Source organism: Phyllostomus discolor, chromosome 2, assembly GCF_004126475.2.
Source record: "Phyllostomus discolor isolate MPI-MPIP mPhyDis1 chromosome 2, mPhyDis1.pri.v3, whole genome shotgun sequence".
In the NCBI taxonomy this organism is placed as follows: domain Eukaryota; kingdom Metazoa; phylum Chordata; class Mammalia; order Chiroptera; family Phyllostomidae; genus Phyllostomus; species Phyllostomus discolor.
This window is the reverse complement of record NC_040904.2, coordinates 216,168,656-216,184,724: the sequence shown is the minus strand read 5'-3', so window position 1 is coordinate 216,184,724 and position 16,069 is coordinate 216,168,656. Positions and strand designations below refer to the sequence as shown.

Here is a 16,069-nt window from a genome sequence, read left to right as displayed (position 1 = left end):
GGAGCCCTGACTGGGAATCGAACCTGCAACCCTTTGGTTCTCAGGCCTGCGCTCAGTGCCCTGAGCCACCCCAGCCGGGGCAAATGTGATGCTTCTTTTGTTCAGTTTATTCTGGAGTCCATTCTTCCCTCTGAGGCTGTTACAAACGGAACCACTTCCTTGAGATCGTTTGCGACCCCTGTGGAGAAACGCGATTGATCTTGCATATTGATCGCGCATCCTGCGGCCGCTCCGAACTCCCTCATCAGGGCTCTGGGGGCGTGGGTTCCCTGGACGCTCGGTGCCCACGGTCACACGGCCTCTGGGGAGGCCGGCGTCTTCCCCTCCCATCAGGGCGGCTGTGATTCCCTTTTCCCGCCCGGCTGCTCCGCCTGGACCCCCAGGGCCATGCCGGGTGTGGGGGGGGGCAGTGTGGGGCCCAGGCTGCCTGTCCCTGGTCCCAGGGCGGAAGCACCGGTCCCCCCAGCCAATGGCGACGTGGCCTGATGTGTCCGCAGACGCCCCGTCACGCCGCGCTCTCTCCTTCCCTCGTTCGCCGCGCTCTGATCGGGAAACGTGCCCGTCTCCGTGGAAGGCTCACTCTGCAGCTGTGCAGGGGAGGACGGAATTTGTTCTTCGTTCTGCTGCCCTCGCCCGCGCCGGCTTCCGCGTGTCGTCGATCCGCCGCGTCCCCTGGAGACGAAACTCGCGTGGTCCTGACCGGCGACCTCGTGCATCGGCGGCGACTGGATTCGGTCCGCGGGTGTGTCCCTGGGGGTCTGGTCTCCGCCCCTCGGACCCTCCGACGTGCGGTGTCCTCCCGCGGCCTCAGTCTAACGCTCTTGGTCCCGGGTGACGCCAGCCCCGCAGCACGGGTTCGAGAGTGCCTCCTCCTCCTCCTCTTCCGCTCGCTTGGAAGGACCGGGGAACAGCGTGTGTTCGTGCCTCTGCAAAGCCGGGAGGACTCTCCGGGGAGCCGCCCGGCCCGGGCCTCTCTGGCTGGGGGCCACTGTGCTCGCTACTCTGTGCCCAGGCCCGGTCAGCCCCCTGCCCCTCCCTGAGCCTCCCTGTGGGTCTGTGGGGGCGTGTCCCGTCCGCCTGCGTCACCCGATTCGCCGGCCCGGGTCTGCGCAGGTCCCTCGTAACCTGCTGCATTCCTGAAGAGCAGGTGATGAAAGAGGGGCGTCCCCTCTCTCACCCCTGGGCCAGGGGGTCCCCCCCACCAGTCCAGCTGAAACTTCACGTCCCCAAGAGCCGACCTCCGGTCCAGTCGACATCGGGGGGCGGGGGGGGGGCGGTTCTGGGCCCCGCGTCCTCGACGTCCCTTCTAACGCTTCCTTCCGTGGACTCGGGCTCAGCTGCCTCTCGTGTCCCCGTGTCTTCCGGTGGCACCTCTGTCATCATGGTCACTTGCTGACGGCCGAGTTCTTGTCACTGAACTTCCAACCGTGGCCGCATTTAACAACGAGCTCACCGAATCTCTGGAAACCTCACCGTGATTCTCAGACGAGGCTGCCGCCCACCCGGCGGGACAGGTCCCTCGGAGCGCAGAGAGCCCGGGCACCCCCTCGGGGGGGTCGGGGGGTCACGGCCTCGCCCACAGCTCACAGCGAGGGCCACACGGCGGCATCCGTGACGTGCCCGTGTTTCTGAACGCACGCAAATGCACACAATCCCAAGCACTGACCCATATAAAAGCTTCTCCCCCAAACTGCATGCCGCCCCCTCCCCTCTCTCTCCTCGTCCTGCCCACCAGGTCAGAGCCCTTTCCTCCCGGGGTGGGGGCGGGGCTGGGGTGGGGACCCCTGTTCCCGAGGGTGTCCGAGCTGGAACCGTGCCAGGCCGCTGCACACAGGCTGGGGAGCAGTGCACCCAGAAACACTTCGGGCTGGGGGACACGCCAGGAGTCCCCTCCCACCGCCAGCCCCTCCTTTCAGGAAGAGAAGCTCCCCGGGTGAGCCCCTCTTCGTCCCCCAGCACCCTGGGGAGACGCTGCCCCTGCGTGCAGTGTTGTCGGCCCCGGGGCAGGAAGCGGTGGCTGAGCCTTGGGGCCCCGCACCCCCGCCTGCCCTGCGGGAGGGGTCAGGTGTGTCAGGGACCAGTCCCCTCGCGCCGTCCCCGCACCTGAGAGCGTGCACCTCGTCTGAACTAACGAACAGGCGAGCTAGCTAATGAGCGAGCAGCGAGCCAATTACAGCGGCAGCTGCGCCCTGTCTCCCCGGCTCGCACGGTCACCGAGCGCAGCGGGGTCAGCGTGCACCGCCCGGCGTGCAGCCCGCTCGCCCGCGCCCCCACCCACCCGGCGCGGCCCAGGCTTGCTCTCCAGCCAACGCGGCCGGAGCACGGGAAGACTTGTTATGCACACCGCGCAACACAACAGAAAAGCAAAAATTAAATTAGGTGGCAGCCCGGAAAGTGCCCACGGCGCAAAAGCCGCACGCTGACTCACGGTCTGGCCTCCCTTGGAAGTGGCCGGGTTTTAATTTGGGTCCCTGGGCGCCGGCTCCTGGGGCGCCAGCCGGGTCCAGGGGGGAGGGGAGAGGCCCGGGGTTCAGATGCGCAGACCCGGATTCCGTCGGTCCTCCACAGTGACCCCCACGCTCCTGTGGGCTGCGGGGCTGACGAGGATGGGGGGTGCGGAGGTGGCAGGCTTGGAGCGCAGGCCTGCGAGCACCTCTCGTCCACTGACCAGGGAAGAACCGGTCGGTTCAGCAAGGGCGTCGCACCCGGGAGCCGGCACAGTCGCCGGAGCGGGCCTGCGGCAGGGTGTGGGGCGAGTCGGTTCCGTTCGCCCGGAGCCAAGATCACCTCCCCCCGCCCCAGGCCCACGCCGGCCGTGGAGCTGGGCGGGCAGAGTGGGCGCTGGCGTCCAGAGGGCGGCCTGTGCTGTGTGGTCGCACCCCCGCCCCCCCACCCCGTGGTGTGCCGGCTACCAGGTGTGGTAGGGAGGTCTGTAACTGGGACAGGTGACGTTTGCCCAGAAGCGGTGCCAGCTCCACGCCGGCCGCCCCAGGTGTGGGAGGAAAGCCGACCTGGGTGGGCGGGGACAGAGAAGGTGCCGCCCGGCACGCCTGACCGACCTTCCCGCGGCGTCAGGGGCCTGCGTGCCCTCGATAGGCCTCATCGAGGAAAAAGACGAGAAACCCAGCCGCCGGGACGTGTCCCAGACCCCAAAAGTGTCGCCCCCAATGGCAAGGTCGGCCTCCGTCTAGTCTCCCGAGTGACCCCGCCGTCCCCAGAGCCTCGAGGGGTGGCGGCACCTGGCCGTGGGGGCCACGGGGAGGCAGAGGCTGGGCCTGTGAGCCCCCCGCCCCCAGACCACTGGGGGTCACCCCGGCTCTGTGGGTGCACGCAGCTCCACCAGGCTGGCCCAGGGCAGCCCGCTGGGCCCCTGGTTCACAGGGCGCCTGGCGGCCTGTTCCCTCCAGTCCGGAGCCTGGGCCCCGCCCTCCCCAACCTCTTCCCTCCCCTTCCTGCCGGAGGCCCAGGGTCCGAGTTCCCCGCCGTGGGGGGCCCCAGGCCGACCCACAGAGCAGCCATGTCCCTGGACGGCCTGAGGACGGGCTCAGCCATGACTCCGGCCAGGTCCCTGGTGCGTGAGTCCCCACTCCTCAGGTGGCCTCAAGGCTCTGCTGATTCCTTCCCCGGGGGCCCACCCTGCCCCCCCCACCTCCAGCAAGCCTCCCCCACGGTGACAGCGCCCTCCTTGGCCACACGACCCCCCCCCCCCCAGCACTGCCGGTGCATCTGCACACGCCCTGCAGGCAGCTCTGCGCTCGGCACCGGAGAGACCAGGGTGCCCGCACTCGGTGCAGCCTCCGCCACAGCGCACAGACCCCGTCGGGGTCAGGGCCCCGGGCAGTGGGGGCAGGGCCGCCCTCCCCCCTTCAGACCCCGCGTGGCTCTGTTCCCACCGGCACGTCGGAGGCCCCGCCCCGGGCAGGCACAGCGCGTGTGAACTCAGCAGGGCCGACCCCTGGGCGTCTCCCCACCACTGCGGCCCTGTGGGAGGTCACCTGGCCCCGCCCATCCCACCGGCTGGGCAGCTGGTCCTCACAGCCCATGAGGGGTGGACATGGCCTGCACGTGCCTGACATCAGTCCCACTGCGTGGCGACGAGCCAGAGATGGCAAGTGACCAACACACTGACACGCCGGCTCCCAGCTCAGCCCGTCTGGCAGGAAGCACGCCCCTCGCTCCCCCCTGCCCACGGTCGCACTGTGGGTCGTGGCCCCTGGGCCTGTCCATGTGCCCCAGCTCATTGGGGACCCAGCTCCCCGCCACCCTGGACGCTACACCGACAGGCACAGGCCAGCACCGCCCGCAGGGGCTGGCGTGCCAGACCCACAGAGCGCTCTGTGGCGGGTTGGGGGGCACATGGCTGCACCAGGGGGTCACCCACATGCGTGCGGCCTCCCCTGCTGTCCCAGGGGCCCTGGGTGCTCACCATCCACGCAGGCGGGCCGGGCTCTCGTGGTGCCGGCGATCTGCCCCTTGCGGCACGCGCAGCGAGCCGTCTGCCGGGCGATCGTCCTCCGGGGCTGGCTGCTGTCCCGGTCCAGGGTCACAATCTCACAGGTGCCGGCGGCCAGCTGACCTGCGGGAGAGAGAGACACAGATTGGGCTGAGCGGCCGGGCCCTGGACACAAGCCACCAGCCGCTGGGCCCTGCGGCTGGACGCCCGCCCAGAGGCTCCACCCCGACCCCCCCCCCCCCCCCCGCAGAGGGGCCCACGGAGGCTGCTGCCCTTGGCAGCTCGGGGGGTCCTGCCCGGGACATGCCCCATAGAAGCTGCTCACCCGGTCGGGCCGGTGAGCCCCCCTTTTACCCGGGGTGGCGTTCGCTCACGGCCCTGCCAGGGCGGACAGGAAATTAAATGTGGCCTCGTCGCCGTCACCCGGAAATAAAAGGCCACATCCTGGTGGGGGGGCCTGTCGGCTGCCAGGAGGCCTGATGCAGGGACCCTGGGCAGCTCCCAGCCCATGGCCTGCGTCTGAGCTGGGCCCGGGGCCCCCACGTCCATGCCGGCGAGGGTGGGGGAGCAGCGCAGGCCTCTGCCGGCCAAGGGCGGGGGACCCTCCCGCGACCCTCCATGCGGGGCCGTCCCGGTCTCCTCTCCCCCCACAGGCTGCGGCCCACACCTGGGCACACAGACACTCACAGACACTCAGAGAGACCCCAGAGAGACCCCCAGCTCCAGGAGGCTCAGAGCCACACTCCTGGCCGACGGGCACGGAGCACACCGGGCAGAGCTTCGTGCAGGCGGGGCCTGGCTGCGAACACGCCGGGGCCCAGGGACACGCAGACTCACTGCCACACGCAGAGGCCTCACGCGTGTGCACGTGCCCTGTGGACACGAGCTCACCCCCACAGAGGCGCCGATACAGTGCAGGCGTGGCCGGAGCACACACACACATGCACACACACACAGGCACACACACGGAGGTTCTCCTGAAACTCACTCGGACCCCGTGCAGACACACGCACAGGAGCGCACGGGCCACCTGGTCGAGCCCGTCACCCCTGCTGTCCCCGTGGGCGGTGCCTCTGCTCCCCATTCTCGGCCCCCCCCAGGACCCTGGAGGGAGGGGTTACCAGCCCGGTGGCCCTGGTCTGGCTCCGGGACCAGCATGCAGAGAAGGGGCTCGTTTAGTGTGAAGGGGACCACTACCCAGCAGGGTCGGCTGGGTTCCTCACCCCGTCTGGTCCCTGCATCCCCAGAAAAGCACCGTCCCCGAGGCCGGGGGGGCCAGTCTCCCAGCAGAGGGGCCGTCCTGCGCCCCCCAAGATGCCCTTCTCCCCAGAAAACCCACGCCCAGCCCGGGGTGCGGGGTGCTGTGCACATGGCCGGCACGAGAGGTGGGTGCGGGGACCGAGAGGGCGGGGTGGCAGGGCCTCCTGGGCCGTGGGGGAGCCCCTCGCCCCGAGGCCGGCGCCCCCGCACCGCCCTGCAGGCTCGGGCTGCGGACTCTGACTCACGCCCGCTAGCCAATCACACAAAACCGCACAGTGCCGGGGCAGGGAGGACTCGGAGACGGGAAATGAGTGCCCAGATGAGCGAACGCAGCGCAGGGAGGCGTCGGGGCAGCGAGGGGACGCTCTGCTGGTGACAGCAGTGGTTAGAGCCTCGGGCACCCGATGGCGGGTCCCCCGGGCCTGGGCGGGGCCTCGGCCGCCGACGGCAGGTGGCTGCGGTGACTGACAGCCGGCCGGCCCGGACTCGCAGACCCGCAGCTGCGTGGGCGCCGTCCCGGCTGCTGTGCAGGCTGACGGGGCTGCTCCGCTGTCCCTGGTCCTCGCGGCCGCCCACCCGCAGACACCTGCAGCCGGTGTTGGCAGCCGGCTGAGGTCCGTCCCCTGGGGCTCCGCGAGCTCTGGTCGCTAAGTAACGAAGCCAGCAGCCGGCCCTGCGCCCCCTCCCCCCACAAAGGCACTAGCAGAACAGTGTCGGGGCGCCGGCGCCCACCCAGCTGTGAGGAGCACCTGCCCCGCGCGTGGCCACCACCTGAGCTGGACCCCGGGGAGGGGCTCTCCGTGCAGGGCGCCCCTCAGGCAGGCGGCCCCCCGCCAGCAGCTGCCAGCCTCGTCCCCCCATCCCCAGGGCCCGGGATTCTGACCACACCCCACGGACCAGTGGTCCTGGACCACCAGGCGCCCCCACAGGCCTCCGCGTGGGCACCCACACTGAGTGAGATGTGACCGTGGGTGAGTCCTGGCCTCGGTGGGGTCCCCGGCGTGTGGCCGCATCCCTCCCACCTGGCCCCTCGTCCCCCCCCCCTTCTCACACGCTCCCTGGTCGCCGTGGGTGAGGGTCCACGTCGTCCAGCCTGGCCAGGCCGTGCTCGCTGGCCCACGGCTCCCAGCACCTCATTTCCAAATGCAGTCCCGTTCCCGGTGCGGGGCGGGGCCTGGCCGCAGCTCTATGGGGGCCGCCGCCTGCCCACCTGCCCGGCGCACAGGATGGAAAACCGGCCCGAGCCCAGCCCGTGGGGGGGGGATGCCCGACCCGGGTGAGCCCCCACGTCCCCGTGCTCAGGACACACGCTGCCCCGCCCCCGTTTCCTCGCTGATTACCAGCTGACAAGGCTCGGGGCTCCGCTGCGAGGCCACCGTGCCCCTCTGTCCTGCTACCCCGAGTTCCAGAGGCGGTGAGGCCGCCCCTCCACCAGGGCCCCCCCATCTTCACCCCTCAGTGCCAGACGCTGGGGGGGGGGGCTCCTGCAGACCCGGCTGCCCCCTGCGTCTCGCCCCCAACTGCCCTGGCATCCTCCCCGCCCAGCCCGGGGACCACATCCCCGGGCTGGACGGGGTCAGGAATCTTGTCCCTGCCCCCTGGGGGAGCCCACAGATGCCCACGCCCACCGTCTCCGGAGGCTCAGGGGCAGCCCAGGACGCCTGGAGGCCGGGGTCCGTGCTGAAGGGTGAGGGTGGGCCGGGCGGCAGCCAACAGGCCCAGAAAAGAGGCACAGCACAGGGAAACCCAAGGCCCTGGGGGGCCGGGAGGAGGCAGCGTCCTCAGACACTCGGTGGCAGGGCACCCGGCTGAAGACGGGGTCGGGTGCTACCCAGGCGGCCGCCACAGCGGCGTGCTGCTGCGTGCCTCGTCACGCCTCGTCACGCCTTGTCACGTCCTGTTTATTCCTGGAGCCAGACCCAGCAACCACGCCGCACTCGGGCGCCAGCCCCCAGACGCCCACCCATCCCCAGACGCAGGCTGCGGCCACCGTGGCCGTGTCCTCCATGCAAGCTGGGCCGGACGTGTCCTTCCGCACTGGCCGTGGGCGTCGGGTGGACGCAGCCCGGGCCCTTCGGCCCCGGCAGACGGCGCAGCAGAGGGCGGCCCTGGGCGGCCGGGGGTCAGCCCGGGGCAGCTGGGCCCGGCCTGGGCCCCCCCCGTCCACCCAGCACCCGTGTTCCCAGGTGCCGCCGAGAAGCCGTTCAATCGCACGGGGTGATGACATGAATGTGCAGGGACATCTGACTGGCCGGGTGACACAGAACACAGACTCGGAGCAACTCTGACAGGGGTGCCCACGGCGGGCAGTGAGCAGTCCCTGGTGTCGCCGCCGTGTGCAGGTTAGCAGGGACAGGAGGGGCCTGTGGGACCCGCCTGGGGCCCAGGTATGCAGCCTCCTCAGGCCCAAGTGCAGCCCGGCCTGGGTCCAGACGTGGGTCCTGGGGTGGGGGGGTCTCAGCCTCCCGTGGCCCCCACCCTGCGCCTGGGGTGTGTGGGGACCCCAGTGAGGGTGCTGCACTGTGGAAGCGGCATAGGGTCCCGGGGGGTCGGGGAGGGTGGTGGCCACGGGCAGGGGAAGCTTCTGGAAGAAGGGATGCCTGGGCGTGTGGGGGTGGGGGGCAGTGTTGACGACAGGGGAGGCCTGCTGGCCCGGTGGCCCCGGGCGCACACCAGGTCTGCACATGCCCCCGCCCGCCCCGCCGCGGTCAGGCACCTGCAGGCGGGGAGCTGGGCCTCGCAGGGCCGTCTGGGAGACAGGACACCGTGGTGACCAGGGTGCGGGTTTCCGATAGCGCTCCTGGGGGACTCATCGGGACGTCGGGGTCAGGAACAAAACCCCACCCTCCATGTCTCTGCCCCAGAGCTGAGGACACCCCGGGGCTCCGTCCTGGGGAGGCGGGTGGATGGGGAGCTGGGTGTCCCTCCCACTAACCACCTCGAGTAACCGAAGGGCAGCAAGCGCTTTGCAAGGTGACCCCGAGGCAAACCCCATCGCAGCCACGGCGCCACCCCGAGGGTCACAGCCCAGATGGGGCAGCAGGGCCCCGGTACCCACCGCTCGTGGGTGAGGCCCTGGTGCCCGCAAAGACCGTGTGTCTGGCGGCCCGCCTCCCTCCCTGGGCGGCTCAGGCCGGGACGCCCACCCCGGGCGCTGTCCGCGGTGCTGACTCGGTGGTCATGGTCCTCACGGTGGCAGGAGACCACTGGGTCCCGCCTCCCCCGGCAGGCACCCTGACTCACACCCCACCTCTGCGCTGGGCTCGTGTTCACCGCGCTGCTCTGTGAGAAGACATCGTTTGCAAAGTCTGGAAGGAACTATTTGAAGAAATCGCTCACGGTTACAGGACGGGGCCTGCGTGGTGGCCGAGGGTAGGGAGCCACTCAGGTGGGACGGCGGGAGGGGGGCCGGGGGGCTCCCCTCTGCTCAGACAGGCCCCCCTGTGCTCAGGGCATCGTACCCTGACTCGGAAGTGGCTCCCTGGCGGAAGCTGGGCTCGCGGAGCTGGGCGAGGCCGTGCTGTGGCCACGCAGGCAAAGGCACTCAGCTGGGCACCGCCGTGAGGCTGCTGTGGTCACTGCCTTTATCATGGGCGGAGCTCACCTGCCGACCTGGCTGGAGGCCAGGAGCCCGGGTGAGAGGGAGGGGCCAGGGGCTCCCGGGGCTCCACGGGCTGCTCTGCAGCGTGGTGTTGGCCTTCCACACATGCCCGTGGGCACCAGTCTTGCCCGGCACAGGCTGGGTGTGAGCACATGCAGGTCCCTGGGAGGCAGCTCAGGTAGGCCCTCCTCCTCTGACTCAGCAGCCCCCACCACACGCCGCCCAGCTGGCCAAGGGACCCCATGGCGACGGTGACAGGCCTTGCCCCAGCACCGGGCGTGGGTCCTCTGCCCCTCCCTGCCAGAGCTGACACTGGGGGTGTCCTGGCCCAGGCACAGCCCACCCCCTCCCTGACACCCACGGAAGACGGCGAGGACTCGGGCTCAGCCGCGGCTCCAGCCCGTCCCCCCACACGGGGGCTGTCCCCAGGCTGCAGGCTCAGGGCCCTCCCTCTCCAGCCCAGGCGCACGACCGGCCGTGCTCCCACACCGGCAGGATCCCGAGTCCCCTCCCCTGCAGGCCCGGGGCCTCCCTGACCCACAGCGGCCCCTCCAGCCGCCACCACGGGAGACGCCGCTCCCCATCGGAGCCGTGTCCGCCCTCTTCGCGACGCCGTGCTCCCAAATGAAGTGACCGGCGTTTAGCTTGATCCCTGGTCATATAGACACTTAGCACGGGGATTAAACACCGGGGAGGAAGCTCTCTGTGCAACCAGATGGAGCCTCACAGTCTCAATGTTTGAGCTGCACCGGAATTGAGCTCGCCGTGAAACCCTGACACGCGATCCCCCGCCGCGGCGGCCTGACTCCCGCAGAGCCAGCCGCGCACGTGAGGCCGACCCCCAAGCCCCGTTCTCCGGGGGACAGTGCGGGGCGGCCGGGGATTATCTCCGCCCACGGTGTGAGCCGCAGATAAGGGACCGGGTGACGTCAGCACCTCGCTGAAGGGCCCCTCCACTGCCCAGGGCCTGCAGGGCCGGCCCTGCTCACCCCACTGTAAGGACAGGTCTGGGGACTCCAGGACGGCCCCTCCCCGAGGGAAGGCCACGCCAGCAGTCAAGGTCAGACCCCGGCCTGTGGGCCGAGGGGCAGAGCCTCCAGCACCTGCGACCCAGAGCCGGCTCCTGCCAACGTCTCCGTGACCCCATGCCCCCACGCCCCACCTCCTGACCTTAAGGAGGGGCGGAGCCTCTCCCGGGGCCCAGCCTGCAGCCCCCCTGCCGGAGGGCGGTGGGGAGAACGGGGTGACGAAGGCCAGGCCCTCCCTGGAACATTCCGGAAGGACAGCTGAGGAATCCATGCGGCACTGTGAAGGGCAGGCCAGCAGGCTGGAGGGGCCTGGGCTCTCCGTCCTCTCGGACCCAGGCCCCCTGCCCAGGAGCAAGCGTGTCCTGGGGCCGGCCACAGCCCTGCTCGGCCCGGCCATCAGCCAGGGTGGTGGTTTCGAGGCTCCCCCGGCCTGTCCTGGGGTCCCGCTGCCCGGTGTCAGGTGGAGGAAGTCAGGGGGCTGAGTGCCCGGCCCTGCGGACGGTGGGTGACTCCCCTGCACCCCCACCCCCGACCCAAGTGCTGGGAGGCCCCCAGGCCGCAGCCCGGCCCCCCGGCTCCCATGCAGGCCCCTCGAGGCGGGGCAGAGCGCGAGCGCGAGCGGAGGAGACGGGACACGGCCTCCTCCTCGAGGCGGCGCGCACATGCGGCCGGCCGCTGGGGCCTCGCCCCGTCCAACTGGCGCCCGGTCAATTATCCCCATTAATGCGCCCATTAACGAGGCGCTGCCTGCAGCTCCGGGCCGGCGGGACGCTGCTGGCTGGCAGCGTAGACCCTGGCAGTCACGCCGCGGTTTACGGCTGCGCGGAGGTCAGGAAAGGCAGGCCCGGCGTCCCTCTGCGGACGCACAGCCTGCGGCCGGCTGCTGGGCGGGGGGACGAGGCCACTCCTGTTGGCCCAGGGATACGGCCCACGAGGTGCAGGGAGACCCAGGCAGCCAGGGGGACTCAGGGCGGAGCCTGGCTCGTCTTCCAGCCCCGCTGTGAGGGGAGCCGGCCAGGGGCCCCAGAGCGCCCACGCAGCTAGCTCCTCCTCCCGAGCCTCCCCTCCTCCTCTGGGAGGGGCCCGGGTGGCAGGGGAGGGCTCCCCCTTCCCCCGCTGCCAGAGTCCCTGCTCAGGCTCGCCTTTGTCTCTGGGGGAGGGGGCCCTGGGCCCTGGGAGGGCACTGCCTCTGCCTGGGAGGTAGCACTGGGCATCCAGTCCGGGCCCGTGGTGGGGGAGCCCCTGCCTTCCGGGTAACTCCCCAGCCCTGCGGTGGGCACGGTGGCGCTGGGCTGAGACTCGTGGCCCCGACGCCCCTGCAGTGCTGGCTGATCACGGCAGAGCCGTCTGGGCCAGTGGCCGCTGGTCCTGGAAGGAAGTGCCCTGTGAGGGACCTGCCCCAGGGACCTGGCCAGTCTTCCCCGGCCTCCAGCACCAGGAGCACAGGCGGCAGCTGCGGGACAGCTGCTCCCCTACCCCCACCCCCAAACATCACATAGGGCGTGCCCTGGCCCGCCCCAGGCCCTGTCCCCACTGTGGGCCGGAGGCCTGCGTCGGCCCCGCCCCCTGGCCCGGCTCCCGGGCAGGACAGGACGGTGCCTCTGGCTGGGATGAGCATCCGGGGCACCCCTTCGCCCCCGGGACAGGCGGCATCTGAGGCTCCTGGGGCTGCCCCCCACCCCCAGGCGGCCCCAGCCTCCTGGCTGGGGGAGGGGCCACGCCCCAGGTACCTGTGGGGGCGTGGTCAGGAGCCCCACAAGCCAAAATTGGATCTGGGCCCAGACCTGACACCTCCCACAAAACCCAGCTCGGAACGGACGTGAAGAAAAAGCCCAGCAACGTGAAACTTCCGGAAGAAAACAGGAGAGGCCCTGCGTGACCTTCAGTGCAGCGGCGAGCGGTTCAATGACACCCCAAAAGCAGGGCCCCCGAAAGAAAGACACTGATAAATCAAACTGCGCTGACGTCACACACTCCGTTCTCACCAGCCGCCGTGAGCAACGTGGGAAGAGGAGCCGCAGAGGGGGAGACACTCGCGAACCACACGCGTGTGCATGATGAAGGGCCAGGGGGACCCAGAGTGCACGGGAGCCCACACGGGTCAGCACGGGGAACGGAGCCCCCCCTCACGTGACAGTGGGCGGAGGGCCTGGGCGGGCTCCCCTCCCTGGAGGCCAGTCCGCATTCGGGAGGACATTCGACCTCTCTGCCCCCCAGGGAGTTTCCAGTGACAATGACTGTGAGAGGCCCCCCGCACGCCCACCAGAGTGGCCGGAGCCCCCCAACACGCTCATAAGGGAATGCTGGCGAGGGCCGGGGCCCCTGGCGGCACGGAGACGGCGCAGCCACTGCGGAGGCCGCCTTGGGGGAGTGCTTCTCGTGGGATGGGACGTGCTGCACGCCCCGGTGGTCTCGGTCCTCAGTGTGGGCCCTCACCCACCCACCCACCCGCCCACAGGAGCCTCGTGGGGCTTCGGACACGTGGCTGGCCTCCAGCCGCCGCCCAGGCTCCGAGGAGCTGTGTCTCGGCCTCGGGTGACTTCTGGAGACTCCCACTGGCCTCTGTTCATGAAGCAGGAGCCAGCGGTCACGTTGGGCGGCGGCGAGGGGGCTGTGCCTCCAGGGTCTTTCTGGAGCAGGCGGCTCGGGAGGGACCCAGACCCCAGCCCCACACGCGTTCGTCACGGCGTCTCCCAGAACACGCGGCTCACGGCCGCCTGGACACGCGTGTCACTGCGGGTCTCTCAGCGTCGGGGGTGGGGGTGGGACCCTCCGCACAGGCACTCCTGCCCTGGGGGGCCCCCTGCAGGGCTGACCCCTGAGTGCCGAGGAGGAGGCGGCGACGGGAGGGACCCGGGGGCTGTTCCGCTCTGCGCTTCTCTGGATGCTTCATCTCCCGGGTCCCTGGGCGTGAGGGCGGGGTGGGCTCCTCCTGGGCCTACAAGTTTCCACAGTTCACACCACAGGGGCTGGCTGCCAGCGGTCCTCCCAGAGCCATCGGGAAGGGCCCCAGGGTGGCCGAGAGGAACGGGGTGGGGGGGGGGGAGGTGCAGACACGGCTGCCCATGGTGCCCCTCCCTGGATGGCGGCAGGCCTGCAGGTGCCCTGCACTGCAACCTGCATGCAACCTGTTCGCCCTGAGGAGCCCCCGCAAAGGCCCAGCGGGGAGGGGAGAGCCCATGTGCCCGCACAGGGAGGCCCGTGGGGCCCAGAGGGCAGCTCTCCGAGGCCGACCTGCAGGTGCCGGCCAAGACCCCAGACAGCCACTCTGGGGCTTAGGTGGGCGGGCGGACACCCAGAGCAGCCAGCACGGCATCGGAGAACAAAGTCGGGGGACGGGCGCCCCCGATTCCCAGACTCACCGACACGCCGCCGCAGGGACCCAGGCCCGGCAGCCGCCCAGCCGGGAGTGCCTGGTCCCCCGGGGCGGCCCACACGGACTCCTTGCTGCACACCAGGGCGCAGGCCAGAGGGCCCAGCATCTTCCCCAAACGCACCCCGTCCTTCACACCTCGCCCGGGGCACGAGGGGCTCCACACCCCCAGGAGCCGCCTGTGGTGCCCCTGCCCCTCCCGAGCCCGGTGCCGGGCGCAGCACTGGCTGTCGGAGGGACGCGCCCCACCAAGGCGGACCCCGATGGCGGCTGTGGCTGCGGAGAATCACAGCGCCTCCGTGCGGGCCCTCGGGAAGGGTCCGCGCTTCCCCTGAACGTGTGTCTAACCCCAACTCGTCCCTGGAAGGAAGCCCCTGGCGTTTCCAGAGGGAGACCCAGCAGCGCTGTGCTGCCCTGGGACCTGGCTGAGAAGGCGCCTTCTTCAGACCGTGGCGGCACCCACGGGGGCCCGACCTCCACAGCCACCCCGCAGCGCACACAGCTCCCCGGCGTTAACCACACCCGCGCTGCTGCGCCGCCCGCACCGCCAGCACCTCCCGAACGCTCTCCATCTTCCAAACAGAAACTCCGGCCCCGAGAAGCGCTCTCTCCCCACCCCCTCCCACGGCCCCGCACCCCCTCTCCTCCGTCCTGTGTCTGTGGGTGTGACCCCCTCCCCCCGCCAGGGGCCTCACAGTGCACGGGACTCCTGCAGGTTTGTGCTTCTGCGTGTGGCTCCCGTCCCCGTCCCCGAGAGCGATGTCCTCCAGGCCCTTCTGTGCTGGGCCGGGTGTCGGGACCGCCCTCCCCAGGGAGGCCGACCAACCCCCCTCCCCACCCCCCATCCCATGGTTCTCCCCGGTGTGCGGCGCCCGCCTGCGCATGGACACCTACCGTGCGCCCACCTGAGCAGGGGGTCGGCTGTGCCCCGAGCCCACCACGGCCGCGCACGGCCTGCAGTGACCAGCAGGGAACGCTCACCTGCCCCCCAGAGGCCACCACCCCACAACCCCTCGGCCGCTCGGAAGCAAAGGCCGCCCCTCCCGCCTCAGAACCCAGCAAAGCGGCCGCTGCTCTCAAGACCCATTTCGAAGGAACGCTCTGGATCTCACCCTCTCCACACCGGAGGGAGGGTTTCCGCGTGACACCGCTGATTCGCTCCCGGACCCACGCTCGCCCAGGGCTGGACGGGGGCGTGAGTGTTCTGCGAGAGCCCCCAACTTCCTGGTGCTCCTGCACACACCTCCTGCCCCTTGGTGAGGCCACGGCACAGCGCACGGGAGTTAATGTGTTTGGCTCCAACCTCGGCTGTGGCCGGAGCCGGTCCCGGTTCTTCAGGGGTTAGGGCCCGACACCGCCTCGGCCCCTCGGAGACGCCCAGTGCCAGCTCTCTGGGTGGTGCTCTGCCCCCGGCGCTCAGGGAGGTGTGCACCTTTGCCTGTGGGCGGGCTGCTCACTGCAGGGCTGAGCCCGACACCCACCCTCGGCCGCGTCCCCTCTTGTCCCCGGCACATGGGGACCACTTCCGAGGTCCCCAGGGGCCCCCGCGTGGCTTAGCAGGGCCCTGAGAGCGGCGTCTGGCCCCTCTGCCCAGACAGCTTCGTGTGAGTGTGGGCGGCCGCGTGCCAATCTGCAGACAGAAGGCAGCTCTCTCAGCAGCTTCCCTGCGCGGCAGACGCCCCGGCCTGGGCAGCCCTGCCCCCGGGCCGCTCCCCCTGGGACTGACGGTGGGACGCCCCACCTGGGGGTCTGGGGAAGTCGTTCCAGGGACAGGGAGTCCCCTGAGTTGGAGCGGTCTCGTTCAAGGCCCCCCGCTTTTACTCCCCACCCCCGAAAGTGTGAGGACGGCTGCCGGCAACCTGGGGCCCCGAGGCCTGCAGACCAGGAGCCCCCGGCCGCCGGGGGGCGTGGGCTCAGCACTCCGCCAGGGCACCGGGTCCGGAATACACGTTCTCCAGACTTGCCCACTGCACTCTGCTTGCCCGATGGGAGCGGCCAACGTAGCAATGGTTCCCCACGGTACCAGGCCAGGGTGTGCGTGCGTGGGTGGCCAGGGGCTGCGGGGCCCCTGCAGGCAGGATGCAGACACGCCCAGGAGGGGAGCTGGGCTCCACCCGCCGACTCCACCCAAGGCTTCATGACCAGTGGCGACAAGTGTCCGTGGGACTGGCGGCCAGAGCTGCTCACCCAGAGGCCCGCCTGCCCAGGGTCACTACTGCACTGCCCATGGAGAGGAGGCAGGATGCACGGAGACCCGGGGGCAGCTGATGGGAACGGGGCCCCCACAGACACTCCCTGAGGACGCTGAGGAGCCCCGAGGCCCCGGGCCCGCACACCACCCCCCAGGCTCCCCC

The 16,069-nt window shown here is 70.7% G+C and overlaps 1 protein-coding gene across 2 annotated transcripts in view; it reads right to left on the bottom strand.

Moving 5' to 3' along the window:
• The window catches only part of TAFA5 (TAFA chemokine like family member 5), a 93,589-nt gene that overhangs the window by 26,848 nt on the left and 50,672 nt on the right, over positions 1-16,069 (bottom strand). For both annotated transcript variants that reach the window (XM_036019755.1, XM_036019756.1), the window contains exon 2: positions 4,427-4,576. In XM_036019755.1, the coding sequence (XP_035875648.1) occupies positions 4,427-4,576 (150 nt within the window). The remainder of the gene's footprint in view (positions 1-4,426; positions 4,577-16,069) is intronic.